At 48.5% G+C, this 15,461-nt stretch overlaps 1 protein-coding gene across 1 annotated transcript in view; it reads right to left on the reverse strand.

The window, feature by feature from the left end:
• C3H14orf132 (chromosome 3 C14orf132 homolog) overlaps window positions 1-13,646 on the reverse strand; it is a 44,657-nt gene extending 31,011 nt beyond the window's left edge. The window contains exons 1-2 of the mRNA XM_020181249.2: window positions 13,608-13,646; window positions 12,021-12,377 (exon numbers count right to left, since the gene is read on the reverse strand). Of these exons, the coding sequence (XP_020036838.2) occupies window positions 12,021-12,377; window positions 13,608-13,646 (396 nt within the window). The remainder of the gene's footprint in view (window positions 1-12,020; window positions 12,378-13,607) is intronic.
• Window positions 13,647-15,461: the final 1,815 nt, after the last annotated feature.

Here is a 15,461-nt window from a genome sequence, read left to right on the forward strand (position 1 = left end):
TCTACTTCATACTTGGTGCTAGTTAACCATTCCAGGAATGAATGGGTCGAAAGGTGCTGCCTCTGCAAACAGCTCCAACCCTCTCGTTGTTAAAGAGCCTGCGTACATGTGGGACACACTGGCAGGTGCACAGGACTCTGGGAGAGCAGTTCCATCTTCCCCAGGGCATCCAAAGAGCCCTTCTCAGTTCCAGATGGATTCCAAAGGGTGGGCGACCAACTCACTTCTCCTAGGACATCCTAGTTTTAGCGCTGAAAGCCCCCAGTGTCAGGAAACCTTTCAATCCTGAGCAAACCAGGACAGTTGGCCACTGTACCTCTGAATCACAATTTTGACAGTGGAATACAGAAGTTTGAGGAACCAGCCCTCTCTTCCAATGCAAACCCTGCAGTCCATGTGCTACTACTCCTCAGGCAAGTGTCTTAACCTCTCTGGGCTCCATCCTCCTCATAAGTAAACTGAGAATGATCACAGTCCATGTTACGAGACCAATCAGAGACCGAAAGAAAAGGCCATATGGAAGCTGGGAGTGCCGAGCTTAGCAGACACTCTGAGGGGACAGTGGGGCTGGGAGTGTGGCATTGAGGGACAGGATGGCACTGTCCAGAACTGTGCCTTTGGAAGGAGCTAGCATCCACACCTAAAGAGGAAGAGTCAGCAAGTCACCTTGAGACCTGGTTTTCCGTCCCGTTCCCCTCTTGCTTTCATTGCTGCCTACTCTCCCTTCATTAAATTATGAAATGTCCCCGGGTTTTGTCCTAGCTAGGCAGCATCAATCCTGGCATAATGAGATGAAAACCCTGGCCCCCAGGGAACCTCAGACAGCAGGGCTGCTCTTAGCGAGAATTGGACAGAGCAACCAGGCAGAGGAAGGACAGAGGGAGGAACCCTGGAGGGGGGCAGCCAGCTTTTCCTCCTCCCACCTTTGGCACCAGCCTGTCTGAGCCTTGAACAACTCACTCAGCCACAGTCCACTCTGTCCACATGCAGTCATGGCCTGGAGAGGGCTGTGACACAAAACCATGCGTATTTGGGGCTCAGATCTTCTTCCCACTCCCCCCAACACTTCAATCTATCAGCTGCTACTTGACTGGTTCCTGACCAACCTGAAGCTTAGCCCCTTTCTACCTGGATGACTGTGAGCATCCAGCAGGATCCTCAGGCCCTCTGAGCCTCAGTGGTCCTCGTCTCTAGAATGGCTGTGCTGATGGTCTGCCTTCATGGCACGGGTGTGCGGCAAGAGACTGGTCCTGACTCACCTGCACGACCTGTCTCTCTTTCTCCACCCAAGGGCTCCTCCTCCTGTCTGCCTGCCTAAGAATGATCTTCTGTGTGTCACACATGCCCCACGATCTTGGTGAAGCATGACAAAGAGAGTGATGGCTGGCAGTAGCTTCTCCTGGCTTCCCAATGGTCCCCATTTAACCCGTCAGCTCAGCTGACCCTGCTGACTGATTTGGCTGTTAGAAGACACAGCAGGGCCAGTTGGAAACTCCATGGGAGGGAAGAAATATTGGCAGGAAGTCAGAGAGGAGGCACATTAGTTACCCCCCAGGTCTTCCTCGAAGTGACTAGAAGCCAAGGGTTAATGCATTGCTAATCAACTTCAGAGCTCCGTGCTGAAGAGACAGATGGAGTCCTCACGAGGCCCATGGGGTACAGGCAGGGCCCTAACTGCTGACTGGGTGGGTGGCCACTACACTGGGCAGATCTCAGGCTGCGCTGGATGCTCAGAATCTCACCAGATGGCTGGTGAGCACATGTGTGTGCAGAAACTACTGAGGCAGGAAAGACTCACCCAAAAGGCTGACAGGGAACACTGCCTGGTGCCCCAGGGCAGAAATAGCACCTGTTTTCACTACCATTTGGCAAATCTAAAAACTCATGGGCATTGGGTAGATTGCTCAGAATGGCTTTGCCTCAGTAGTGGGGAATAATTACTCTCAGATTAAATATGGCTCTGGTCCTGCCTAAGAAAGCTCTAAAGCAATCTCTAAAGGGATCAAGCTGTTCCCAAGAAGCTGAACTGTATCCCAGAACAAAGGCCCATAATAATTACAGCAATACAAAAATATCTAGCATGCAACAAGGTAAAATTCACAATGCTTAGTAGCCAATCAAGAAAGATCAGGGATGCATGGGCGTGGTACGGCAAGCCTGTAATCTCAAGATTCAAGAGGTAAAGGCAGGAGGATTAAAAGCTTGAGGCCAGCCTGGGCTGCAGAGCGCATTCAAGGTTAGCCTAAGCTATATAGTGAGACCCTATCTTAAAAAACAGAAAAAAAAAAAAAAAGATTGAGCATGCAAGGCAGCAAGAAAATATGAACCATATTTGAAGAAAAGGCTATCAATTAGTCAAAACCAACCTAGACCTGACACAGATTCAGAGTTAGAAGAAGGGGACATCAAAACAGATGTTATTATTGCATTCCACATGTTTAAAAAAGCTTAAGGACTGAGCACGTTAAGAAGAGAATGGAAGTTGTGGGATTTTTTTTTAAAGACAAAAAATGAAGCTTTAGAGATATAGTCTCTAAGATCAACAATACATGGGTGGGCTTATCAGTAGGTTAGATATGGCAGAAGAAAATACTGGTGAACCCGAAAATGAATCAGCAGTAACTACCAAAAGAAACACACAAAAAAGACTAGAAAACTATCATGATCAGAGCATCAATGAACCATGGCACAATTTCAGGCATCCTGGCTTGAATATATATATTTTTGAGAGAGAGAGAGAGAGATTCTAAAGGAAAAGAGAGAAGAAAAAATATGTAAAGAAATGATGGCAAAAAAACCCCCAACTTTAAGATGTGATGAAAACTGTAAACCCACAAATACATCTGCAAACCACAAGCACAAGAAACATGAAGAAAACTGCACCAAGTAACTGCTCAAAACCAGTGATAAGGAGAAAATCTTCAAAGCAGCCAGAGGGGGGAAAAAGAGACATTTATGTTCAGAGGAACAAAATAAAGGGTAGCAGATGACTTCTCACTAGAAATGATACAAGTGAGAAGAAGGTGGAGCAGTGTCTTTAGCTAAACTGTCAACTTGGAGTTCTATGCACAGTGAGAAATATCTCTCGAATGAAAGCAAAGAAAAAAATTCATTTTTCCCAGACATAGAAAAGCTGAAAGAATTCAGCACTAAAGCTTCTGTCATACTAGACATGTTAAAAGTCCCTCAGGCAGAAGGAAAACAATGACCAAAAGAAAATTGAATCCACACAAAAGAATGAGGGCACCAGAAATAATAATCACACAGAAAAACAGAAAAGACCTTTCCCTTATTATTTGAATCATTCAAAAGAAAACATACTTTTTAAAAACATAGTAACAATGTAGTGTGAGGTTTACAACATATGTACAAGGAAACATGTAACAACCATAGCACAGAAAATGTTGCAAGCCTCTTACTGTATGTAGCATAGTACATATCACAGCAGATAGGCTGGGAATCAAAGGTCTGCACTGCAAATGCTACAACAACCATGAAAGTAACAAAATAGAGAGTTGTGCCTGTTGTAGATATGAAGTGTCCCCTCAGGCTCATGTGTTGGGGGCTTGGTCCCCCACTGGTGGCATCTCTCTCCCTCCTTCCCTCCTCTCTCTCTCTCTTTCCTCCTGTCTACCACAAGGTGAGTAGCCTCCTTCCCTACATTAGGAAAATAATCTCTTTTTGCCCCAAAGAAGACAGAAAAACAGAAAAAAGGGAATAAAGAACAGGTGGGAAAAACAGAAAACAGTATGACAGTACACATAAACCCAACCATAGCAATAATCACATTAAATGTAAGTGGTTTAAATGCTTCAATTAAAGGGCAGAGACTACCAGATTAGATTTTTTAAATAGGCTCCAGAATAAACTCAGGTCCACATGAAAACCTGCACACAGATGTCTATAGCAATTTTATTCATAAATGCCAAAACTTGGAGGTAACCAAGTAGGTGAGTGGCCAAGTGAATTGGTCCATCCAGACAATGGAGTATTATTCAGTACATAAAAAGAATGAGTGGTCAAGCCATGAAAAGACATGGAGGAAACTTAAGTGCACATTACCAAGTGAGAGAACTTGAAGGAAAAGGCAAAACCGTGGAGACTCAAAAAATGAGTGAGATCTTTGGCCAGGGATCTGGAGGGAGGGAGAGTGCAGAGGATTTTCAGAGCAATGAAATTACCCTACATGATATTACAACGGTGGATCTGTGTCATTATACATTTGTCCAAACCCATGGAATGTGCAGCACCAAGAGTACTGTCAACCATGGGCGATGACATGTGTCAACGTTCGTCAATCATAGCATGTGCTCAGCTCTGGCAGGGGATGGTGATAACAGGAGAGGCTGTGCACTGGACAGAGGGAATGCAGGAAATCACTACACAGTCCTATCAATTTTTCTATGAGCCTAAAAAAAAAAAAACCTTTAAATAAAAAGAATGGCAAAAGTATCACAGAGACACACGTCTGAACCTGTGCCTCTCTAAACCACAGTCTCCTCACCTGTTAAATGGATCTCAATGGTGCCTGTCCCTTGAGGCTGCTGTAAGGATTTAGTGAGATTCTGTGAACTGCTGGGCACAGGCCCTGTCTGGTACCATGCACAGAAACATGAGATAAATGACAGCTAGGATGGGAAGGTACAGGGACACCTTGAGGGTACAGAATGGGCAGGGAAGGAGCAGAGATGGATTCCTGTCTTACAAGGAGGAGGAAGTCTGGGTTTGGCCCCTTAGGGCACAGAACACAACAGGTGGTGCATAATCCCCTACAGATTTGGATGGAGGCTCACCCCCTACCTGAGGAGGCCCCAGTTCTCTGAGCTCTGTGAGGTCCCAGGTTTCATTCTGGAGTCTTAAAACACTGTCTGGAAATTTGGTCTAGGAAACCTTTCTAAAGATTCTTACTTCTTCCTTACACTCCTCATTACACCCTTGCAAACACACTGCAGGCATCATAGCCTGTTCTCAGCCAGGTCTAATCAGAATGCTAACGTATTTCGATCTCTTCATGGGAAATTTGAGTAAGACAGGCCCTTCAGCTAAAAACACTTGAGAGAACAGACAATTTGTATTTTAATGATAATTCTTGCTTTAAGAAAACATCATCAAAGTAGCGGGTTGCCAGGCTCCTTGGAATTCTATTTTTCTGGTCAGTGGTGTGTTTCTCTGTGGAGAGGAAACTTCTGTTAGCTTCTTGCAGATCTGTCAGAATTGCACAGACCCTTGAGCGTAGCTAAAACCCACTCAACAGCTAACAGAATTGCATTGTCAATGCTACTGGATGTCTTTTATGTCTTTCCCCCTCTCCAATTAAAATGCAAATCAACAGTGAGTTTCCCAAGGTCCTGGGGATAAGACAAAAGGGACTAGCAGCGACTCTATCTGCTATGGTCAGATTCACTTGTGTCTTCCAGAGAGACAGGCCAAGGGTTAGCATGGCGCTCCAGGTGTGCCGCGCCGTCACCTGGCAAGGCCAAGGTTGAAGAGGGGAGCTAAGGGAAGAGTGCCAACAACTCAGACACAGAAAACCTTCTCAGACCTTCCCACAGTGAAGTTGACTGACTACATGAAAGGTCAAATATTGGCAATTTCACAAGATTCAGCCTAATACAGCTACCCTATTCCTTAATAATAGCTGTCTTCTCTCCCAGGCTTGGCAGTGTAGGAGGTTTTGCTGGGCTCTGCACACACCTGTCCAGTGTACAGATAATCCGCCGGCAGCCCTGGGATGAATCCAGCCCACACACTTGTGTCTGTTTTGTCCATGCAGTAACCATCACAATCCATTCCTTCCCTCTGTCCCAGACATGCAGGAGCTGGGATCTCATTCCCCTCCCCTTACACCTGGGGCTAGCCTCGGGGCTCTTTTGATCAAGAGTGTGTAGTGTTAGTGACATTCTGGGACCCTCAGGACCAGACCCTAAGGAGCCTGCAACATCTGTCTGGGACTGCCGATGTTTGCTCTAGGGGACGCCAGAACTATGAAGGAAGTGCAGCAATGCTGAGACCTCCATGCTGGGAAGAAGCCCAAGCCACTGAAGAAACCCTTACAGGCCAGGCATGACATTGCGTTCCTATAACCCCTTACCCAGGAGGATGGCCCATCAAGGCTAGTCTAGGCAAAAAAGTTGTCTAGACCCTGTCTTAAAAACAAGATAGGCATGGTTATTCACACCTGTAATCCCAGCTACCCAGGAGGTGGAGATAAAAAAGACCATGGTCTGAGTCCAACAGGGCAAAACTGAGACTCTCGATGAAAAAGAAACTAACAAAAGCAAAAGGACTAGGGGTGTGACTCAAGTAACAGGGCTCTTGTCTTGCAAGTGCAAGGCTGTGAGTTCAATCCCCAGTACTACCACATGGGGAAAGGAAAGAAAGAAAAAAAAGAAAGAAAGCCCCCGCAAGATGAAACACCAGGTAGAGAGAGTGGCCAAGTGGCCAGAGGTGCATAAAGAACCCACATGCTGGAAGTCTGCACTCCAGCCCCCACTGCCTCAGCCGAGGCCACCAGAGCCAAAGGGAACCATCTAGCTGAGCTCAAGAATCCTTCTTAAATTCTGGTCCCACAAAATAAAACTCATTTATTTTGCTCACAAAATAAACGATTGCTCAAAGCCATTAAATAACCAAAATAATAAGCTGTAAGTAACTGAAGCAGCCCATATTACGGTTGGAAGGTTGATTAAAAATTTCTAATTAGTTGTCAACATTAAAAACCCAGTGTGCATGTGAAAACCACCATTTCAGCTTTTTCTAAGGCCCAGAGACATCCGTAGCTAAGCAGGTGTGCCCTTCGGACTGGACCCCCTCTCCCCAGGGCACCACAGCCCACCCTGCTCCACTCTGTGAGATCACCTGGCCAGCCCCATCTCCCACTCCCTCACTGCCTGCCCGTTTCAAACGAATGCAACCCCACCTGCAAGGAGATTGTGTTTCAAACCTTTGTGCACACTGTCCCCTCCCCGCGCAGTGTCCTCGCTCCCATGTCCACAGCAGCCACCTGGGATTCAGATTGAGCTTTGCTGGGCTCCTGTGTTTATCCCCATCCTGCCCTGTGGCACTCAGCAGCACCTGGGTCACACCTGCCCCCCACTCATCCCACACTCCTCACACTCCCTGTAGAGAGTGCCTGGCACACAGGGAGCACTGCTGAATGATCCAAGTGATCAGTGTTGTATCCCCATGTCACAGAAAAAGAAACTTGAGGTTCAGAGAAGTGACCATTTACCACCTCTCAAAGCCCAGTGGCAAATGACAGGAGAGCCAAGGTCCTTTATGGGTCTTCAGATCCTTTCCAGGTGGGAAATGTGTTCCCTCAGAAGATGTTCTGAAGTCCCCAGCACCTCTGAAGACGAGTTTACTTGGAAACAGAATCCCCGCTGACGTGATCAAGATGAGGTCATTAGTATGGGCCCTAAGCCAACAAGATTGGAGTCTGGATGAGGAGACACAGGCACACCCAGGTGACCACCAAGAGCCATCAGAAACTCAGGCAGCACCATGACGCTGAGAGAGGCAGGGAAGAGACTCTCCTCAGGCCTCCACAGAGACAGGGCCAAGCTAACATGGTGACAGTGGGCCTCTGGCCTTGGGAACTGTTGCTCTAAGCCACATATTCCGTGGTACTTGGTTACAGAAGCCCTGGGGAACTGACAGGGACTACTTTAAGAATTTGCTTAAAAATGGACACATATGTGACATTTTTGTACATATGGGAGGATGGATGATTCCTTGAAATTGATTCATGCAGGGCCCCTGAACCCCAATTCTTGGACTGCCCTGAAGGAGGGATGACATGGAAGGACAGTCTTGAGCCAACAGAGGGGGGCGTCACACCTGGTTCTCTGCTTGCAGCCAAGCTTCCCTGGCTTTCCAAGGGGGACAGTATAAGTGCCTGCTCCAATCCTTTTTTTGCTTTAGTTATTTTTCAAATTAGATCTCACATTTTTGGTCCAGTTGGCCTCAGACCACAATCTTCCTATCTATGCATTCCTGCAGCTGGGATCACAGACCCATACCACTAAGCCCCAGTTTATTAACTGAGATGGACTCCTGCTAACTTTTTGTCTGAGCTGGCCTCAAACTGACATCCTTTCAATCTCTGTCTCCTGAATAGCTAGGATTACAGGCATGAGCCACCATGCCCCGCCGAGGTCTCAGACTTGACTGAGCATTGGAAGCCCTGAGGCCCAGCTCCAGATTCTGATGGGAGAAACTGACAGGATTGTCTGGGTGTGACCTGGGTTGGGGACTCCTGAAGCTTGCAGGTGGCAGCAACATCTGAGGATACTGGGCTAAGCCTGGTCTCTACAGGGACAGTGTCAAGGTTGAGCTCCTATGCTATAGGCATGCTTAGTCCACGGAGGACTGTACCTTCAGGACATGGGGAGGTGGCGTTTTGTCTCTTGCCCATCCCACACTCATTTAATGAGTGCTGGTCCAATATGTGGCAGGCTCTTCTACATGGCGCTGGTCCCCCTAGAGTGAGCATCCCAACACAAGCAGGTGAAGCTGCAGGCTTCTTAGGACCTAGCCCTGAAAGTTCCAGGATGTCACTAACACTACATGCCCTTGGCCTATCACATCACTGAAGCAGCCCAGTTTTGAGGGGAGAGAATCAGACCACAGCCTCTGATGCAGGGCAGCCTGCATGTCCTGGAGGGAAGGAATGGATGGCAACTATCTTAGGACCCCACCCAGAACACATGGATTTGGGGCTCAGTGCTAAAGGTCTATGATCCCCCCTTCTCCCCAGTTCCCAGGGGGTCTTGGCACCCTTGTCTTTCTTGTCACTTCTGACCACAGAGAATGGAATGTCCTGCTTACTGTTCACAGTCTCCAAGGACCCGGGACTGTATGGAGCATGGCTATTTCCAGAGTAGCATAAGAAGCACCTGAAGGCTGGGGTGGGAGCCCACACTGAGTCTTTACAGTGTCAGGGAGCACACACAGCCCCTTGGAGGCCCTCCCACCACCTCGCCTTCAGCACAGGAGGCCACCTCTGCACAAGGGTCTGTCAGATAACCAATGTCCAACGCACACATCGGGGCCAGCGCACTGGGGAAGGAAATCTTCCTGAAGAGGCTTTCATGCTCTGAGTCTTATTAAGATACAGGTGGGAATAATATTTATCAACAGAAAAGGAGAGGAAGTCTGGGCTTTGGATCCCCGAGGGTCTGGCTTCATTCACTTAATCAGTGACTTCACCCATTCCTCCAGCTTCTGTCTTCTAAGGAGCAGAGGGACTCCCAAGCACTGCTTCACCTGTGTGACAGGCAATGGCTCCCACTGCCCACTGATTGAATGTGAATTTCTCATACCACCAGTCAGTACCTTCTATTGCCTGGCCCTGGCCTCTCTCCCCTAGTCTTTCTGTGCCCTCTCTTCTCTAGCTCTCTGGGGTACTCTGAATATATTCTAGCTTCCACGCCTCTCCTCCTAAACTGTTTTTATTCTCAGGCCCACTTGGGGAAATCTGCCTATGGTTCTAATGCATACAAAGCCACATTCCTAAAGTCCTGATGATGGTGAGTGTTCCCTTTGACATCTCATATCCACTGGGTTTTCCTCTTAGTGTCTTTTCACAAACACACATCTCTGTCTCACCCTTATCTAACAGATACTTCTTGGGGACCTACTACAGGCCCAGCCTGGTGCTCAGCCCAGCACTTGGCCTGCTGGGTCTTGGCCTGGTCCATCATTTGTCCTGTGCTCCATAAGCACCCAGAAGGAAGATCTGCGTCCCATTCAACTCTGTCCCCACGGCACTCCTGTCCTGGAGCCTGACTCAGATCTTGGCAAAAAAGCCACATCAACAACATGTTGAAGAAGTGGATGGTGCGCTGACATTTCTCTGTGAAGTGCTGAGGGAAAGACTGTGTGTGGGGACACTGACTGTCACGCATGTCTAATGTCACTGTACACACCAGGGGAGGTGCTGAGCACTCACTCCAGCCAACCACTGCTATTGCTTCAGGTAAAGAAGTAACAGTTCCCATCCTACAGAAATAGGTAGGACAGACAGACCCATGCCAGGAAGCACAGCCAGTGCAGGCTATGAGAGAGGCACTATGTGAGCCCACTTCTAGGTAGAGGGGGAGAGATGAGCCACCCCTCTCCTACACTGTGTCTTTCTCAGGATTAGCAGTAAGGTGCAAAACCCAGCAGCTCTGCAGATTTTCAGGTCTGGGTTGGAAACCCAGTTCTCTTCCTACTAATTGTGTGTCCCTGGGCAAATTGTTTACTCTTGTGGAAGTTCGGTATCCTGATCTGTAAAATGAGTAACAGAGCCTATGTCACAGATGTGTAAGGATTTACTCTACTAGAGTGTGCCCAGTGTGTGGCATCTGGCTCAGAGTAGGTGCTAGTGTGACACTTCACATTTCTGTTCCTTGCAGCTCACACAGTACTGAGCATGTAATTGTGCCAAATGTCTGAGGCAGGAATAAATGGACCAAGTAAAATGTGAATTGTAAACAAAAAAAAGAAAAAGAACCCAGTCTCTCTACATGTTCTGCCTATAGGTGTTGAAAAGCCCTGTGTTTATTTTGTCAAGTCACCATAGCAACTGCTGATGCTCCAGCCAGCCCCAGGGTTAGCAGTGAGCATTTTATCTTGTAACCATGGAAACACCAGCACTCTGTGGGATCTGAGGCAGCCACCCACTAGTGTGAGCTCCTCTCACCCCTAGAAATAAATCCCGGAAACCTTGTAGCTAAAGCCACCTCTCTCTCCCACAGTGACAACTGCTTTTCTATCTGACAATAGTTATAGAATGGGGTTAGGAACAGGAAATGGAAAATCAGGGGAAAAATGACCAGCAACACTCATAACAGCAATTAGCATTATGGAAAACTTAGTAGGAGCTGCCAAAGACTAGACCCTGGATTCATTCCCCAGAGCCAAGCTGGGGGCTGTGTGTCCTTTTGACGCCTCTGTTTGAAGATGACTTTTGCTATAATATTTAAACAGCCTTCCATCACAGGGGAAGTTTGAGGAAAAAGACCATGTCCCTCAGAGATCATTCTTGTGAAAGAAAACAGCAGCAGGTGGTGGCCTTGCCAGGGGACAGATGAGAGCCGGGAGGCCACCCTGCCGCTCTCTACTTGCAGCACAACCCTGGGAAGGGGCCTGATCTAGTTGAGGATTGGGACTTAACTTCCCCCAGCTGAATGTGAAGCCAGATTGTGGTCAGCCCTGGTTCTTCCTGGGGCTACACAAAGCTCCAGAAAGAGGCACTGGTCTGTGTTCTGACTCAAGAGAGCTAGGCAGGAAACATAAACATGAACTCAGGGGATTCTCCTGGGGCTGCGAGCAGGAGGGGCAGTGAGGGGTCATTTGTCTTCCCAGCCATGAGAGGCCTGTTGAGTGTGGAGGGAGGATCATGGTTATGCTGGTCACGGTGGCTAACCAGACCCAACACAAAGCGAAATTGGATAAAACGATCTTTTGGCTGGTCACAAAGCTGCTCTGTCTTCTTTATGCAGCAGGGGCTATGATCCCCATCCACAGAGACTAGAAGCGGGGGTGGGGGAAGGGTGAGGGGGATGAGGGAAGGGGGGGTGGGGGAAGGGTGGGGGAGGGGGCCCTGAGGTCACACGAGCAAGTGACACGTTATCCCTACTCGCAAAAATAGAGTGGGGAAGAGGGAGGTTGTCCATTCACCCCATTCGCGGTGATCTGGGCTTTCCAGCCTTGGAGGACTCTGGGGTAACCAGCAGATGGGGGCTGGGGACTGCCCAGGTCCTCACCGCTTTCTTGCCAGGGAGTGGGACACGAGTGAGGACAGCTCCACCCTGGGATGCGCAAGGTGGGCCAGCCGGGAGAGCCAAGCTCGCCGCGCTCTGAGCTGCGGGCAGCAGGTGGGGCTGCCCAGCTCGGGACAAAGGACCAGGACATGGATCCAGAGCGGGCGCCACTGCCCAGCCCCAGCACTCCCGCTACGCTCGGTGGCGACGAGGGGAGGCTGTGGCCCGGAACCTCCTCAAACTTGGCGCGTGGGGAAGGTGCCCACTTACCTGCGCGGCCATAAAAGACAGATCCATGGTGTCGCTGCTGTCGCCTGCGCTCGAGTCCTCGCTGCTGCTGCTGCTGCTGCTGCGGGTCCAGCCGCGTGCACAGCGGGCCGGGAGCGGGCGGAGCAGCGAGCTGGCGCCCCCAGGTCCCCGCGGCGGCGCCGACCTCACCAGTCCCGGCGTGGCGGCGCGTCGCGATCCCGTACCGCGCCCTCGGCGGCCTCCAGATGGCGAGTGGGCGGAGGGCCAGAGCGCGGGGACGGGGCGCGGCTCCAGGCCGGATCCCTTCCACGTGACCACTCCCAGCCCCACCCCCGGGGGCGGGCCCGGCGGGTCCCCTGAGGGCACGCGATCGTCTGCCTGCGTGGGTCGGATGGGGAAACTGAGGCTTGGAGTGGACCAGCTGATTGGGAGCAAAAACCAGCCCCCAGCCCAAATCCAGCTCTTTGGGCGCTGGTCCCCCAGTAGTTGACCCCGGCATCCCCAGGGGCTCTGGGTAGTGCTTTCCTGGGGCTGGCCTGCATTGTTGGGATGGATACCTGAGGACTAGGATAGTGACAAGGGTTAAGGTGACTGGCTTTCTGTACCAACCCTGCACTCAGACTCCAGTGTGCTCCTGGCCTGGGAACTGGGCAGAACAAAGTTTAAACTCTAGCTTTGCTCTGTTGTGCTGCTTGGGTAAGGTTGTCTTTTAGCCTGGGTTTCATCTTGTGTAAAATTAAGGTAACAGAACCTAAGAACTGAATGAGATGTCGCATGTGGCACAACATGGTGAGCTGCAAGGAGGCCACTGTCACAGGGAGGAAGACCAGGCTGGGAGTGGCGTCTCCGAGGATTGCACAGAGCACAAGTTGCACAACTGTTGCTCTATGGCTCTGTCAAGATCTTCCCTTAATACAAACAAGTATCCCAGTCCATGCAAGCCACAGCAGACATGGAGGAACGGGGAGATGCCCTGTGTGTGTGTGTGTGTGTGTGTGTGTGTGTGTGTGTGAGAGAGAGAGAGAGAGAGAGAGACAGACAGACAGAGACAGAGACAGGTGGCAGGTGGAAGCTTTGTCTTTCCCCAAGGGCTCACTGGCCAGAACCATGCTTGTGCTCTGAGGTTCTCAGGGAGTATTACCTGGGCACTCCTGGTGGTGCCTCTCCCAGGCCTCTCTCCCTGTCATTTGAGCCTCAGAACAGACTGAGGAAGCCAGAATTTCTCACAAGCAAGGAGATTTAAAGGGGTTTGTTCAAGGTCACCAAGCAGCTGAGAGCCAGGAGGATTTGGTGGAATGGGACCAGGACCTTATAGCTGACCCATAGCTGACCCATAGCTGTTTTCACCCATTTCCCTTCCTTCTCCCTCCTTCCTGCCCTCTCCTCCGGTACCTCCCCTTCTTCTTTCTCTCATTCCCTCTTTTCTTCCCACCTCCTTCTGTTCTCATTTTCTTGCCTCCTTCTCCATTTCTTCTTCGCTCTGTGAACCCTCCAGTCCCTTGGCCCTTCCTCCCCTCCTTGGGCTCAGTCAGCCCTGTGCCTCCCCCCATCATTCCTGCCTCACCCCAGCCTCCCCCATGTGCCTGCCCACACAGTCCACTGCTATACCCCATTGTCCCGTTCTTCCTGAGTCTCACAGCTGACCATCCTGCTCAAACCTTCCATGCCTCTGCTGTAAAAATAGTATGAAGTCTTACACATACAAACGGCATACATGTTGTGTTTGTACAACTTAAAGATGATGAAACTTCTCATAGTTTAAGAAGTGGAAGAATGAGCAATAGGTTTTAAACCCTGGTGCATACTCTCCGAACACATTCCCTATGGCCCTACCTCCAGGGTCATCTCTATCCTGAATTTTCATCTTAATCATCTCTTTGCTTTTTATTATAGTTTTACGTGCTTTAAACCTTTATAGAAAAAGAATACTCTTAGATGTGTTCTTCCCTCATCCCCCCCCCTTTCAATCAACATCGATTGCATAGCTGATGGTCTGTATCACCGATTACTGATGTACTGGCCCTTTGATGGATATTTGCATCTTCTTCAGGTTTTCTGGTAAAGCAAACCATGCTTCTGTGAATGTTCTTGAACTTGTCTCTTTGATACACAGACATGAGGGGATCTCAGAGACTGTGTTAGGAATGAAACTGTTGGGTCATTTGGTCAGCTTCATCTTTACTAAATGATGCCTGTGGCTTTCCAATTTCCATATTCCAGGGAGGTTTTTGGTGGTACTGGGATTTAAACTCAGGGCCTTACATTTGCTAAGCAGGCATTCTACCACTTGAGCCACTCCACCAGCTCTGTTTTGTGTTGGGTATTTCTGAGGTAGGGTCTCTCAAGCTATTTGCCCTGGCTGACCTCAACCAGTGATCCTCCTGATCTCTGCCTCCTGAGTAGCTAGGATTACAGATGTGAGCCACTGACACATGGCTCCATTTACAATGTACAGCACCCCTGGGTTCTTGTTTTCACCAACATCGTGTTACTAGATTTTTTTATTTTTTCAATACAATAAAATGAAATAGTGTTTCATTTGCATTTAATCCTCATTTCTGTGATTACTAATGACAGTAAGCATTTATGTGCATCTTCCTTTGATAAATGCCTTTCATAGGACTTTTTGTATTCTTTTTTAAAATGTGGTTGTTGAATTTTTGCTTATTGGTTCTTTGTAAGAGTATTTATATGTTCTAAAAACTAAGCTTGCTGGTTATAGGTATTGTAAATGACTTTTTCCAGTTTTTACATTTCTTTTCACTCTATTATTATTTTTTTGCAATACTGAGGTTTGAACTCAGGGCCTTCACCTTGAGCCACTTCGCCAGCCCTTTTTTTGTGAAGGGTATTTTCAAGATAAGGTCTAGAGAACTATTTACCTGGGCTGGCTTTGAAGATCTTCCTGATCTTTGCCAACTGAGTAGCTAAGATCACAGGGGTGAGCCAAGGGTGCCCTGCATATTTTGGTAATTTTAAGTTAGTTGAACTTCATTAATACTTTCCTTTATAATTAGCCTTTGTTTAAGGACTCTTTTTCCATCTTAAGAACATAAAGATAATATCCTGTAGCTTTTTGTTTTCTTGGCAGTATAGGGGTTTGAATTCAGGGCCTTGCATTGGGAGGCACTCCACCACTTGAGCCACGCCTTTAGCCTTTTTTGGTTTAGGTTCATTTGCAGATAGAGTCTGTGGGGTTTTTTTTTGTTGTTGTTGTTGTTTTGTTTTGCTCAGGTGGCCTCAAAGTGAGGTCCTCCTGATCTCCACCTCCCTCATAGCTGGAATTTCAGGCATGAGCCACTGTGCCTGTCCTATCCTGAACCTTTTTAATAAAATATACTTTCTTTTCATAGTTCAGTTATCTTATAGCTATTTTTTAGTATAGGATAAGGAAACAATTTTAGTTTCCCCATATTAATAATCAAATATTCCAACCCCTCTTTTGACCAGACTAGCTCTTTC

Source organism: Castor canadensis, chromosome 3 (assembly GCF_047511655.1).
Source record: "Castor canadensis chromosome 3, mCasCan1.hap1v2, whole genome shotgun sequence".
NCBI lineage: Eukaryota > Metazoa > Chordata > Mammalia > Rodentia > Castoridae > Castor > Castor canadensis.